Source organism: Cyrtonyx montezumae, unplaced genomic scaffold (assembly GCF_038088225.1).
Source record: "Cyrtonyx montezumae isolate F1298 unplaced genomic scaffold, pur_monq_1.0 scaffold_37, whole genome shotgun sequence".
Lineage (NCBI taxonomy): Eukaryota > Metazoa > Chordata > Aves > Galliformes > Odontophoridae > Cyrtonyx > Cyrtonyx montezumae.
This window is the reverse complement of record NW_027072042.1, coordinates 1,468,795-1,482,337: the sequence shown is the minus strand read 5'-3', so window position 1 is coordinate 1,482,337 and position 13,543 is coordinate 1,468,795. Positions and strand designations below refer to the sequence as shown.

The 13,543-nt window shown below is 55.2% G+C and overlaps 3 protein-coding genes across 3 annotated transcripts; all 3 read left to right on the top strand.

Annotated features, from left to right (window-relative positions):
• Positions 1–2,656: 2,656 nt before the first annotated feature.
• Positions 2,657–3,780, top strand: LOC136054509 (hemoglobin subunit beta/beta'-like). The gene is made up of 3 exons (XM_065745806.1): positions 2,657–2,760; positions 2,856–3,078; positions 3,637–3,780. The coding sequence occupies exons 1-3, from the start codon at positions 2,669–2,671 to the stop codon at positions 3,763–3,765; spliced, it is 444 nt and encodes a 147-aa protein (XP_065601878.1). The 5' UTR covers positions 2,657–2,668; the 3' UTR covers positions 3,766–3,780.
• A 1,826-nt stretch (positions 3,781–5,606) lies between these two features.
• On the top strand, positions 5,607–7,175 carry LOC136054503 (hemoglobin subunit beta). Its single transcript, XM_065745800.1, has 3 exons — positions 5,607–5,787; positions 5,883–6,105; positions 6,941–7,175. Exons 1-3 carry the CDS (start codon positions 5,696–5,698, stop codon positions 7,067–7,069), a joined length of 444 nt encoding a protein of 147 aa, XP_065601872.1. The 5' UTR covers positions 5,607–5,695; the 3' UTR covers positions 7,070–7,175.
• A 1,635-nt stretch (positions 7,176–8,810) lies between these two features.
• Positions 8,811–11,516, top strand: LOC136054501 (hemoglobin subunit epsilon). The gene is made up of 4 exons (XM_065745799.1): positions 8,811–8,828; positions 9,819–10,054; positions 10,158–10,380; positions 11,350–11,516. Exons 1-4 carry the CDS (start codon positions 8,826–8,828, stop codon positions 11,476–11,478), a joined length of 591 nt encoding a protein of 196 aa, XP_065601871.1. The 5' UTR covers positions 8,811–8,825; the 3' UTR covers positions 11,479–11,516.
• Positions 11,517–13,543: the final 2,027 nt, after the last annotated feature.

The following is a 13,543-nucleotide window of genomic DNA, read 5'->3' as shown; positions in this document are numbered from 1 at the left end:
GCTGGAAAAGGCCTCTCAGATCTTCAAGTTCAGCCCAGCCCACCGACCATGGTCCTCATTGCCACACCTCCAGGGATACTGACCCCCACTCCCTGGGCAGCTGTGCTGAAACAAAGTGGGAGCACTCCCAGGACCGACCAGCTTTCAACATAAACCAGTGTGTGTTCGGGAGGAGAGAGGAGAGCGACGGACTGGCGGGGCTCCAGCGGCGGTACACGCGGCACTGCTGCTGATAAGGAAAGCTTGGCGCAGGGTGCTGCTCGCTGCAATCAGAGTGACCAACCCACACTGCTTCTTTTGTGAAGGCCCAGAGCTGCCTCTTGCTGCCAGAGGGATGATTTATTCATAATAGCTTTGATATCTTCATCGGTGACATCGGCAGAGGGGTCGGGTGTGCCCTCAGCAGTTTGACCCCACGCTGTGGGGTGTGGTGACACCGCAGAGGGATGGGATCCAGCCAGGGGGACGTGGGCAGGCCGAGCTGTGGGTCCAGGGGAACCTCATGGGGTTCAACGAATCCAAGTGCAGGGTCTTGCACCTGGGAGGAGGCAACCCCAACTTCCAATGCAAGGTGAGGGATGGAAGGATGGAGTGCAGCCCTGCTGAAATAGACCTGAGGGAACTGATGGATGTGCCCTCACAGCCCAGAAAGCCAAGCACATCCTGGGCTGCATCCAACACAGCGTGGCCAGCAGGGTGAGGGAGGGGATCTGCCCCTCTGCTCTGTGCTGTGAGGCCTCACCTGGAGCACTGCGTCCACACGTGGAGTCCTCAGTGCAGGAGAGACACGGAGCTGTTGGAGAGCATCCAGAGGAGGGACACAGCAATGGTCCCAGGGGTGGAACAGCTCTCCTGCAAGGACAGGCTGAGAGAGCTGGGGCTGTGCAGCGTGGAGAGGAGAAGGCTGCGAGGGGACCTGAGAGCAGCTGTCAGTGTCTACAGGGGAGGGATAGGAAAGGAGGGGACAGACTCTTGAGCAGGGACTGTGGGGACAGAACCGGGGGAATGGCTTCAAGCTGACAGAGGGCAGATTTAGGTTGGATATAAGGAAGAAATCTTTTACAGTGAGTGTGATGAGGCACTGAGCAGGCTGCCCAGAGATGTGGTGGATGTCCCATCCCTGGAGACTTTCACAGTGAGGCTGGATCAGGCCCTGGGCAACCTGAGCTGCATCTTAGGGAGCTGCATGAGATGGAGTCACCCCTGAAGACCTCCAAAGAAGAGTGCAGGGTTGGGGCTGTCTGAGCTGTTCTTCGCTTTTTGCTGAGCATCCCTCCCATTTCACGTTTTGGCAGAAAGAGCTGAGTGCTTCTTGCCAGCCTTGCAGACACCTTCCAGTCTGAATCCACCTCACTGAGCTCTTCGTGGACCAGTGCCCACCTGCTGCAAGGTGCTGCTCAGACCTTCATGTGGAACTGAAGGATGAGGAGCAAAAGAGAAATCAGGTGAAGCTCAGCAAGCCCCAGGAGCTGATGCTTCTTCTTTTGGTATCTCACATTACACCTGGGTTGGAAATCTGAATCTGCCCTTGTGGGATGAAGCACCTGAGCTGTTCTGGTGCTGAGGGACCGCAGGACAGTGGCCCACATTTCCCATCCCACCCTGTTCACAACAAATCTGCAAGATGCTTCTCCAAGAGGGATTTGTTGTCATTACAGCCTCCTCATTTCGTGTTTGTACCAAATGAGAAAGCACATGCAGGAGCAAATTGCACACGCATCATTAGCATAACTGGAGCTGCCGTTGGTAACAGAGTGGAGTTTGTGGCCAGGTGATCACTGCAGCTGAAGCCACCAGGCAGGGCTCAGATCCTCACTGCCACAGGATACTTGCATATCTGAGTCCAGCAGTGCATCATTGCAATGTGACACTCGAAAGAGGGCTTTTCCTGGGTTTTGACAGCCTCCCCTGTTAGTAGGAGACACTTTGAATCAGTGGACAGCAACTATGGACAGTAACCATGGAGAACTACTAAGGACAACTATGGAGAACCACTGTGGGCAACACAAAGAACTATGGAGACCTCCTGTGGGCAGCAACTATGGACAAAAGCAAGGGACGACAGCTATGAAATTTTGTGAGTACTGTCAAGAAATGAGAACCTTGCAGTCAAAGGATGAGGCCTACATTTGGGATAAGCACTGAGCTCTTGTTTCCCAGAAAGCCCCCGATCCTTCAGTATGGGGCTGACGGTGCCTAGAGCGGCTCACGATGATTTCCCAGGAGTGCAGGCACCATCAAGAGTGAAAGAACAGCCAAGGCAGAGACTGCGAGCTCTTTGACATCACTACCCATCTCACTGGATCTCCTACATGAGTTCAGTCTCCAACCACTGGCAGTGATACTGGAAACCAATGGCCACGGAGTGGCCGTGCAGGCAGCTCCACCTGCACTTGGGGCTGCGGCTGTGAGAGCACGGCTGTGAGATGAAGCTGGTCCACTCAAAGGCAGAGGGGGAATGGGCCTCTTTTCCCCTTGGACAGCATCCAAATTTGCTATCTTTCCTTCTGCAGCTCATCTCCCTCCCCAGTCCCAACCAATGGCAATGTCAACTGAGATTAGGGCAAGCTGTTACTAGTGTATAAAAATCCATGGGTAGACTTTGTCCCCATTTCCAACTCATTGTTCAGGGAAGCCCAAAGCAAGCCCTTCCAACCCCATCGCCGCCATGGTGCACTGGTCTGCTGAGGAAAAGCAGCTCATCACCGGCCTCTGGGGCAAGGTCAACGTGGCCGACTGCGGGGCCGAAGCCCTGGCCAGGTAGGTCCAGCTCCTGGGCACCGGCTCAGCTGCACCCTGGGTAGAGAAATGGCTGCAATTGGAGGTGTGTGCTTGTGTCCTCTGTCTCTCTTCAGGCTGCTGATTGTCTACCCCTGGACCCAGAGGTTCTTCGCGTCCTTTGGGAACCTCTCCAGCCCCACTGCCATCATGGGCAACCCCATGGTCCGTGCCCATGGCAAGAAAGTGCTGAGCTCCTTTGGGGAGGCTGTGAAGAACCTGGACAACATCAAGAAGAGCTTTGCCCAGCTGAGCAAGCTGCACTGTGAGAAGCTGCATGTGGACCCCGAGAACTTCAGGGTGAGCTGTGCTCTGGGGAGAATAGGCAGGAGTCATAGGAGTGAGGTGCGGGAGAGGAGGGATGCAAGCTGGTGATCGGATGGGCACAAGATGTGGAGCAATTTATGTGCAATCTGCAGAGTGAATGGAGAGACATAGTGCCAGCCTGGAGCAGCAAGGGAGCAGAAGAGAAGAAACAAAGGCAGGATTTGAGGGGAGTAGAGCTTGGACATGAGGGAGTGGTTAATCCAGGAGAGGAAACAGACACAGCCATTTCAACTCAATGAGGGGATCTAAGCCAAAGGAGAGCCAGGGGAAACAGAGGGAGAGAATCAACCCACCCAGAGCTGAGAGGTGTCACTGGCACAGCTGGAGTATGGGTGGTGTTTGAGGAGGGGAATTCAGTGTGTTCTGATATCCCTATGAGTGCAGAGATGCAGGAACAGTGCTGTGTACGGGCTGCAGTAGGTCAGCTCTGTGCGTGGTGATGGATCTGTGTCACTGCCCCGGGCTGGCTGCACGGTGGGAAGGGACAGGGACAGCACCAACTGATGGCTTCCCTTCTTCCTCTTTTTCAAGCTCCTGGGGGACATCCTTATTGTCGTTCTGGCCTCCCACTTTGGCAAGGACTTCACTCCTGCCAGCCAGGCTGCCTGGCAGAAGATGGTGCGCGTGGTGGCCCATGCGCTGGCCCATGAGTACCACTGAGCCCCACAGGCACTTGGAGATGCTCCCGGTGTCCTCAGGGTCTGCTGGGCTGTAACTGCCAAATAAACACCACTGCTGCAGCCAGGACGGAGTCTCTGCCTCTCTGTGGGGTTGGGGTGGGGGTTGCCCTGGGGGCTGGGAAGGGAATGAGGTGCTCGCATACATGGTGCTGCAGGATGTGTCTCGTTTCCATACATTACTGCAGGTGAGATTTGTCTAAGCTGGGGAATAGAGGGAGCATTCAAGACCTGAACAAATAAACGTATTGCAAAATACAAATAGAAACACTTTGGTTCTGCACTGAGGCATCAGCCAGCATCCCTGCATTTAATGTTGTAACCTTCCACAGTTTGGGTAGAACAAATCTTTGGACAAAAATGTGCAATTGCAGTGAGCTGAGGTGTGCTGTTTGTAACGCCTGTGATGGGAGGAAGCATGCCATGGAGCCAGGAGTCGGACCCTATGGTCATTGTGGTCCCTTTTAACTCAGGATATTCTGTGATTTTCTGCCCTTGTCTAAATTGTTATCATTCTCAAATTATTAAAGGCGTTATGTAATAGTCACAGGAATCTATTACAGCAAAAAATATTCCAAGAATGATCATTCCACATTCAGAAAGGACAGCACTTGGTTTCACTGCCCCTACATCTAATTTCTCAGCAGCGAAATTCCCTGAGGTCCCCGTCCCCGCACTGCACAGAGGGCCATGGTGCTCACCGAGCTCCCATTCCCATTTTAGCCTGGCTGTGGCTCACAGTGTCACAGAGCAGCCCAGGGACCGCTCTGGATTCTGGAATAGTGAATTCCTGCCTGCACCCTCCTGTTCTGTTATCAGGGGGAAGGCAGAGGTCACAGCTGCAGCGCAGACGTACACTGAGCTCAGCTCTTCTCAGCATGGCCCAACCACCAAGCCCTTTCCAAAGCGAGTGTGCAGGGGAGAACTGGTGCAGCTTTGAGCACAAGCGTCACACAGCCCATGGCCAATGCCAGCGTCTTGCTCCATGGCCACCTGGACCACCCTGGGCCAGCGGGTGCTCTGTGAGCAGCAAGGTCCTGGCCCCGTTACATCCATCCCAGCTCCAGCCCCTGCTTGCTGGCACAGCCAGGCACCTCTCCCAGCATGCTGCCATGTCACTGGGTCAGGTGCTGCCATCCTGCTGCCAGCGAGGCTGTCCCTGGTGTACCCAGTGTGTCCCACCTCTCCTAGAGCATCTGTGAGCTGATGCCGTGCAGGCGATCCCTGCGTTCTGTGTTTCGAGCCTGCCTTGCTTCCCTCTGCCAGCAGGCACTTAGAGGCAAGAGCTCTGCAGCCCACTGCCTGTCGTTCACTTAACGCTACCCTGAAGTCAGCAAACTGCTAAATAGCCAGTGGGAAAGAACAAGGAGAACCCAAGCCTGGCAGGCCCTTCAGGAAGGGGAAGAGAGAGAAACCACATGCACGCAGCTGGTGTGTTGGGAGGAAGGACCCAACAGACCCAGGCTGCGGTCTCCTGCATCACGGCCATGCAGAGTGCTGTGCTTTGCACCGGGCGGGGGGCACCCAGCCTGGCAGGAGCTCTGCTGGCAGCACTGGGGTGTGCACACAGTGCCATGCCTGTACCGAGCACGGGGTTGTGTGGCACACTCCGGTATAGAGCTCCAGAACTGGGAACCGGGGCCGGGGGGGGAGCAGACAGTGGTGTGGCCACGGATCTGGGCACCTTGCCCTGTGCCCCACCCTGACACCGCGTCCCCTCCCCTGGGGTGCCAAGGATAGGGGCCCCTCCCGGGGTTCAGCCAATTGCGGGGTGCATGGGGAAGAGGAGGGGCCCGGCGGAGCGGATAAAAGTGGGGGCACAGACGCCCGCTCATCAGCGTGCGATCCCCGCGGGAGCAAGAGCCCAGACCTCCTCCGTACCTGCAGCCACACGCTACCCTCCAACCGCCGCCATGGTGCACTGGTCTGCTGAGGAGAAGCAGCTCATCACCGGCCTCTGGGGCAAGGTCAACGTGGCCGACTGCGGGGCCGAAGCCCTGGCCAGGTAGGTCCAGCTCCTGGGCACCGGCTCAGCTGCACCCTGGGTAGAGAAATGGCTGCAATTGGAGGTGTGTGCTTGTGTCCTCTGTCTCTCTTCAGGCTGCTGATTGTCTACCCCTGGACCCAGAGGTTCTTTGCGTCCTTTGGGAACCTCTCCAGCCCCACTGCCATCATGGGCAACCCCATGGTCCGTGCCCATGGCAAGAAAGTGCTCACCTCCTTTGGGGATGCTGTGAAGAACCTGGACAACATCAAGAACACCTTCTCCCAACTGTCCGAGCTGCACTGCGACAAGCTGCATGTGGACCCCGAGAACTTCAGGGTGAGCCGTGCTCCTGGTCGGGTCCCATCCCAATAAGTCTCCAAGGGGAGCTCCTCCCCGTGCCCCCCAGCACCCACGTGTGGGTGCTCCCTGTAGGTTTCCCCGTGCTGTTGGTGGAGTTAGGGGCTGGGGTCATGGTCAGAGGTGGGCGACACAAGGAAGGAAGGGAGCAACCTGCAGCATGGTGAGAAAGGAACAAAGGGGCTGGAGGGGCTGATGGGTGGGTGACAGTGAGGGTGCAAGGGAGAAGGGAGAGCAGGGAGGAGGTGGCTGCAGTGCAGAAATGCAGGGAAGAGCAAAGCAAAAGCTGTTGCTGGAGTGGGAAGAGGTCTGAGCCAAGGGGAAAGGGAAGGAGCAAGAGTGCAACGTGGCATGGAGAAGGGACAGATGGGTGAGGAGCAAGGGGCAGTGGCTGGATGCTGAGAGCCAAGGAGTGAGACGGGGAGTGTGGTGGATGATTTCCTGAGTGACATCAGGGGTGTGGATGTGCTGCCTGCTCCCAGGAGCTCCCACCTGCAGCCAAATGGAGGACTTCTGGCTGCTCTTCCCATAGCAGTAGCAGAGGGAGGAAGCATAGCCTGAGTGGGTGAGATGGAAAGCTGTGGGCCCGGTGGCCCAGGCCAGACAGGAGCTGGTGTGTGTTTTGCACACTGTCCATTTTGATGTTTAGAATGAACAAAAGGATTAATGAGTTGAAGTTACATCTTAAACAAAGCTCTAGTTTATAGGGTCATTTTTAAACCTCAGTAGGTTTCCCTGGCGCTGGTGCAAGCACTGGCACTGGGATGGGCCGGCTTCAGGGCACGGCTAACAGAGGGTGCTCCTGTCCCCACAGCTCCTGGGTGACATCCTCATCATCGTCCTGGCTGCCCACTTCAGCAAGGACTTCACTCCCGAATGCCAGGCTGCCTGGCAGAAGCTGGTCCGCGTGGTGGCCCACGCCCTGGCTCGCAAGTACCACTAAGCACCAGCAGCAAAATCCTGGAGCACCCTACAGCTATTGCATGCACCTGCAGAAATGCTCCGGAGCTGACAGCTTGTGACAGACAAATAAAGTTCATTCAGTGACACTCATCTGCTGTCTGTGTGTCCCTGTGCAGCTGGGGGCTGGGGGCACGGGCACTGTGGGAGCTCGGTGGGGCTTTGCGGAGCACTTTGTGGGGTCTTACGGGGTGCTATGGGATCTGTGAACCTGCAAGCTGCTGTCTGGGCAGGCACAGCGCTGGGAGGTTTGTGCTGGGGCTGTGTCTGTAGAAATGAGTTTCCTTGCAGACGCAGAGGGGTCATATATTTAAGAGGGAATAAACAAAGTGAAGGCTTTAATCCTCCCTGGCTCATTTCTGGCGTTCAGCCTCCCCAAAAGGAGCTGACTCATGCTAGCCAAGCAGCCAGCTGGGTGGGGGCAGGCTGCAGATAAACATTTTGCTATCAAGACTTGCACAGACCTTGTTTATGCACTTCCTCCCCCTGCACTGCCCATTCTGCTGTTCTGGGTCGGGGGAGGGAGGGGGTTAATCCTGCCAGCAGTGGTAGCTATTAATAATTAAACTCAATTGATGTCATTTGCACGCAAAGCTATAGAGGCATCCATGCACAGCACAGGGCTCCATAGGGCAGGGATTGCTCTTGGCATGGGAGAAACACTCACCCCATTGAGATGGGCACGGGGCAGCAGAAGCAGCTGCTGCTGGAAGGATGTGCTGCTCTTTAAGGGGAAACAGAGGGGACAAACCAAGAACCTCTCACAGTGCTCTCTTCCTTGCAGGTGTCTGGGCAGGCACATGGAGTCTTGTTCAGGTATCGCCATAAAAATGCAGACTGAGGAAGCTCTAATTCATGATTCAAACCTCCTCCGTGGTGAAAAAGAATGTATACAGCCAGAAGGGGAAAGGCTGTTAAAAGGCTGAAGGTCTCCCTCAGCATATATCTATTTTTTTCATTGTTTTTTCTCCCATTCCTTTGCTTTTGTGCGAGGCTGGGAGGACACTGAACAGGTGGTGCTCAGTGGGGTTGGATTTGATCTTTGTGATCTTTTCCAACCTTAATGATTCTATGCTTCTGTGAAGGAAGGCAAGCACCGGGCTCTGGGGAAGAGCTCAGTCCCTTTCCAGGTCTGCTGCAGCCACGTGAGCACTCTCCCCTTCTGCTGCTGCCTCAACAAGGCCCTGTGGCTCCTGGTTACCCCAGACCCCCTTGCAAGGAGAACTATTGGAGGGCAGCAGATTGCCCCGGGTGCCTCGGGATCGGGTCCGTAGCCCCTGCTCTGTCAGCAGGGATGCTGTTTCTTGGTTTGTTTTCCAGAGCTGCCTTGTTGTCTGAAGAGTGGATTCATCACCTGGTGTGCAGGAAGTCAATCATCACACACTCAGGAGAGGCACTGCTCATTTATTTCGGGATTATGCAAGCCTGGGTGCTCAGTGCTTTTGCACAAACACATCACGAAACCTCCATGCATTATCTGCAAGCAGAAGTGACAAAGTTTGTGACTTTCCAGTCCATTCTCCCCCCCGTGATTGATTAGGAATTCTCACTCTGTTAGAGGGATTCAGGGACCTTGATTAGTTTCTCCTCGAGGCCTCCTGTCTCTGAAAGATCCTTGTTAAGGAGGTGAAGTATTTGTTCTTCTGACATCTCCTACAATTATAATTCACTCTACTGGCTCTTGAGTGGATGTCACTGGTTAAGGATATGAAGAATTTGTTCTTCTGATACGTCATACCATGGTAGCTCCATTTGTTTAGAATTAGCCTTCAGTACTCTCATGCAGGGACGTTGCTCCTGGGGAGGGCACCCCAGCACCGTGATCTCAGGGCTATCACAGGAGAGCACTTCATGTGCAGTCCGAACAGCTCCTGAACTCGTTGCAGATGCAGTTCATGTCAGCTTGGTCATAGAATCATGGGATCATTTAGACTGAAAAAGTCCTCCAAGATCCCCATCCCAGCCCACTCCCACCATGCGCACTGCCCATGTCCCTCAGTGCTGCATCCCAACAGCTCTGGAACACCCCCAGGGATGGGGATGCCACCACCACCCTGGGCAGCTGTGCCACTTCATCACCGCTCTCTGGGAGAATAGATGTTTCCTAATATCCAGTCTGAACTCTCTTTGTTGGGTCAGGACCCAAAATGAAACCCCTGGGTCCCTGCTGTACACCCCAGAGCTGAGCTTTTATTACTTTCTGAGCCCACGTCAGGTGATGCAGAGACAACTCTGGAGTTCAAAGGATGTTTCTCCTGTCCTCTGTGGATGTGAATGTAAGCAGAGCTGGGGTAAAAGCGGTGGTCTTGTTCAATTCCTGTGCAGCAGCTCGGCATGTGGCCTGTCACCTTACAGCTGACGGGAGATCACTGGGGTGAGCTTTCCAAAATGGAAAGTGAATGGCCCAGGTCATGTTTTGTCACAGTGTGCGACGATGGGGTTACAGTCCATTACGGTGTTCGTGGTGCCTGTGGTGCCCCTGCTGCTGGAGCTCCCCTGGGCTGCATGGCCGCAAGCTGCACGTTGTCATATGCCATGGGGCAGCCCTGGGCACAGGGCACGCACCATGGAGCCCCACACACGTGATGTAAATGGAGGCACAGTGGCACATGCAGCCCTTCCTCTGAAAAGAGGCCCAGGTCTGGGCAGTGCTGGGGGAAGAGTCACTGCAGGGATGAGTGGAGGCCCCTTGGCTGCTGCCACACCCTGACCGCCCTCTCCTGCCCCCCCAGCGTGGACCCCCACCCATCCCAGCCAATGACCCCACAGCGTGGGGTGGGGAGGAGCTGTCAGCAGTGGATAAAAGCCCCCGGGCTCTGCAGCTCAGCTCCAAGCTCCAAGTGCTCCTGCAGCCGCACGCCAACCCCATCGCCACCATGGTGCACTGGTCCGCCGAGGAGAAGCAGCTCATCACCAGCGTCTGGGGCAAAGTCAACGTGGAGGAATGCGGTGCCGAAGCCCTGGCCAGGTAGGTGTGCTCCTGGGCACTGCCTCAGCTGCACCCTGGATTCTGAAACCGTTTTAGGAGGGAGCGCTGATGGTGTGTGCTTGTGTCCTCTGTCTCTCTGCAGGCTGCTCATCGTCTACCCCTGGACCCAGAGGTTCTTTGCATCTTTTGGGAACCTCTCCAGCCCCACCGCCATCATGGGCAACCCCAGGGTCCGTGCTCATGGCAAGAAAGTGCTGAGCTCCTTTGGGGAAGCCGTGAGGAACCTGGACAACATCAAGAACACCTACGCCAAGCTGTCAGAGCTGCACTGTGACAAGCTGCACGTGGACCCCGAGAACTTCAGGGTGAGATGTTGGCAGCCTGAACCCTTTCCCTGCATTTAGAAATGGGGGGGGGGGGGCTGCCCTGGCCATGCTGGCTGGGTACTTTCTGTCTGGTGGAGTCTGGGTCCCTGCATAATACACAGTAGAACTCTTTGCGGGTGGCTTTCAGGCTGAGTCTTTCCATTTTTTGTGCCAGCGTTGCAATGGGAAGGATAAAGTATTGTGAGACTGTAAGCTAAAGGAGGGACTTGGGTTGAGGAGAAATGAAAGCACACCCAGAGAAAGGTGGAGTCTGGGCTGGAGGAAGCAGAGGTGGACGGATGCTCAGCAGAGCAGTGAAGGAAGTCACACGTCCTATAGAATTGTATGAGCAGTTGTGAAATGACAGAGCAGGTTTCTGGTTTGTGCAGCGTGAGCTGCCTGTCTGGATCGGGGAATCAGAGAGCCACAGAATGGCTCAGGTTGGGAGGGACCTCGAAGTTCGTAGAACCATAGAATAGTTGGGTGGAAGGGACCTTAAAGCACCCCCAGCCCCACCCCCTGTGTTTTGCTGGGTGCCCCCAGCAGCTCAGGCTGCCCAAGGCCATGCCTGGGGCCTCCAGGGATGGGGCTCCCACAGCTTCTCTGGGGCAGAGTGAGCAGCCTCTCTTTCCTAAACACTTATAAATAAAAATGGGTAGATTCCCTAACTTACCAAAAGAACAAATAAATTGCAAGTGACATTTTGCGAAGTGGATGTCAGGCCACGTCCCAGGAATGGAGGAAAATAGTCTCAAGGCTTTTTCTCCACCCACTCTCCGTTTTTTTTTCTAAGGATGAAGCACACAACTCTTTTTTCCCCCCAGACTCAGTGCTTTCTAGGCAAGGAGTGAGCATTCAGCCCCAGCAGCCCCAGCAGCAAGCACTGAGGCTGTGCTGGGAGGGAAGAGGGGATGCTCCCCAGCCATTCCAGCAGCACTAACCCTTCCTGTTCTCCTCTTTCTCCTGCAGCTCCTGGGGGACATCCTGATCATCGTCCTGGCCTCCCACTTTGCGAGGGATTTCACCCCTGCCTGCCAGTTTGCCTGGCAGAAGCTGGTCAACGTCGTGGCTCACGCTCTGGCCCGCAAGTACCACTGAGCTGCAGCACAGCCGTGGCCACAGCCCCCAATAAATGCCTGGAATGCACAAAGTCTGCCTGTCTGTGTTGGGGGGGTACGGGGAGAGCGTCACGGGACTGCTGAGGTCGCATGCTCATCACTCTGGGGTCCACCCTCGTGTGTGCTCTGCCTTGGCATGCACATGGGGATGGGGGGGGGGGAACCCACACGAAGTGCTGGAGCACAGCAGCAGGAGGGCAGCATTAGGAGGGCGTCAGAGAGGGCTGCAGGAGGAACCGGGGATGGGGAAGAAATGCAAGCCTGTTCTGCTGACTCTACGTTTCTCAGAAAGGAGGTGAATCTGTGATCCCATGAGTCTAAGCAGTGCCTGGGCACTCAGCTCCCTGCTCCAGCCCACACCCTGCGGTCCCTGTGCTGCTCAGTGCTGGGCTACACGTCAGCCTCAGTTGTTCGTTCTTTGGGATGAGGGTTACAAGGTTGGCTTTCATCTGCTATTTTATTGCCCCCGAATGGAAGAAGTATAAAAGCATCCAGGACTCTCTTTATCTCCTTCCTACATCTCAGAATCATAGAATCTTTAGAGTTGTTGGGGACCTCTGAGGGCCATCTAGTCCAACCCCCCCGCAGTGCACAGGGACAGCACAGCTCCATCAGGTTGCCCAGGGCCTGATCCAGCCTCACTGTGAAAGTCTCCAGGGATGGGACATCCACCACATCTCTGGGCAGCCTGCTCAGTGCCTCATCACACTCACTGTAAAAGATTTTTTCCTTATATCCAACCTAAATCTGCCCTCTATCAGCTTGAAGCCATTCCCCCTGTTCTGTCCCCACAGTCCCTGCTCAAGAGTCTGTCCCCTCCTTTCCTATCCCTCCCCTGTAGACACTGACAGCTGCTCTCAGGTCCCCTCGCAGTCTTCTCCTCTCCACGCTGCACAGCCCCAGCTCTCTCAGCCTGTCCCTGTAGGACACCAGACCATCCTCATTCTTGGGGGCACTGATGAGAGGTATCCTGAGGACCTCGATGGAGGATGGCAGAGTGATAAGAGCTCAGAAGATGGTGGAGAAAATGTGGTTCAGGGCATAGCTGCTGCTGAACTCTGCCTCTGGAGGGCTGTGAGGCTGTGGGGGGATGGAGACACAGGGGATGGGGTGATCCAGAGTGAGGGGACATGCTTTGCACCTTCCATCAGGAAGGTCAACCTGGGGTTGGTTGTGCACATACCCCAAGACGTGTTTTGGTGCTCCTTCACTTCAGAGGAACCACAGCCCAGACTTGTCCAGGTCTTGCTTTAAAATGATGGGAAGACCCCGAGCCCCTGTGAGCTGCTGCACTGAATTGCTGGGAAGCTCTTCTCATCTTCTCTAGCAGGTTGATGGATGGCTCTCCTCACCCACAGCAGCTCCTCTCAGTCCTGAGGCAGAGCTGCCAACCTCTGATGAATGAACACACCACGCTGCTTCAGAGAGGAGTAAGGGAATTTCCACTGTGACAGCAGAGGAACAACTAAATAGACTGTGTGAGAGGACTGCTAAATTAGTTGGAAAAGACATCAGAAAGTAATAGAAACCAGTGAACAGGCCTGAGCTGTGGATGCAGTCTCTCTTTGCGTGATGTCCAACTCCAGGAGCTGCCCTCTGCAGACCCACCACGCACAGCTGTGCAAACACGGCGTGGAAGGGGAAGATCCCTGCTTGTCTCATAACAGCATGCACAGCTCTAGTAGGGGTTGAGGGAAAGGAGCAATCAAATGTCAGTGCTAGGATAGCTGATCGAGTGGGTGCCATAAAAAAGTTGTGGTGGCATTTTGATGCTGATGGGAGGAACGTCTGTGTTTGCTCCATGGGAACCTCCTGTAGGTGCTCAGCCCTGCTGGCTGCTTTGCACGAGCCAGGCTGTGCCAGGAGCAGGGCCACCATTTCTTTTCTGTGTTGCTGTCAAACTCTGATGTCACCGCAGCAGCAGCACTGCTGCAAAGAGCTGGAGAAACATGATTTGCATGTGAAGAGATTTTTGATCCGTTCCCTTCTGGTAACTTCGGAGGAATGGAGGTCTGAAGCCCCAGCGTGACTCCTCTTGATGGCTC

Bases quoted from the DNA above. Each gene is read 5' to 3' on its own strand.
- LOC136054509 (XM_065745806.1), top strand. From the start codon at position 2,669: ATGGTGCACTGGTCTGCTGAGGAAAAGCAGCTCATCACCGGCCTCTGG. The intron at 2,761-2,855 runs GTAGGTCCAGCT...GTCTCTCTTCAG, and splicing joins GGGGCCGAAGCCCTGGCCAG to GCTGCTGATTGTCTACCCCT. The intron at 3,079-3,636 runs GTGAGCTGTGCT...CTCTTTTTCAAG, and splicing joins TGGACCCCGAGAACTTCAGG to CTCCTGGGGGACATCCTTAT.
- LOC136054503 (XM_065745800.1), top strand. From the start codon at position 5,696: ATGGTGCACTGGTCTGCTGAGGAGAAGCAGCTCATCACCGGCCTCTGG. The intron at 5,788-5,882 runs GTAGGTCCAGCT...GTCTCTCTTCAG, and splicing joins GGGGCCGAAGCCCTGGCCAG to GCTGCTGATTGTCTACCCCT. The intron at 6,106-6,940 runs GTGAGCCGTGCT...CTGTCCCCACAG, and splicing joins TGGACCCCGAGAACTTCAGG to CTCCTGGGTGACATCCTCAT.
- LOC136054501 (XM_065745799.1), top strand. The intron at 10,055-10,157 runs GTAGGTGTGCTC...GTCTCTCTGCAG, and splicing joins GGTGCCGAAGCCCTGGCCAG to GCTGCTCATCGTCTACCCCT. The intron at 10,381-11,349 runs GTGAGATGTTGG...TTTCTCCTGCAG, and splicing joins TGGACCCCGAGAACTTCAGG to CTCCTGGGGGACATCCTGAT.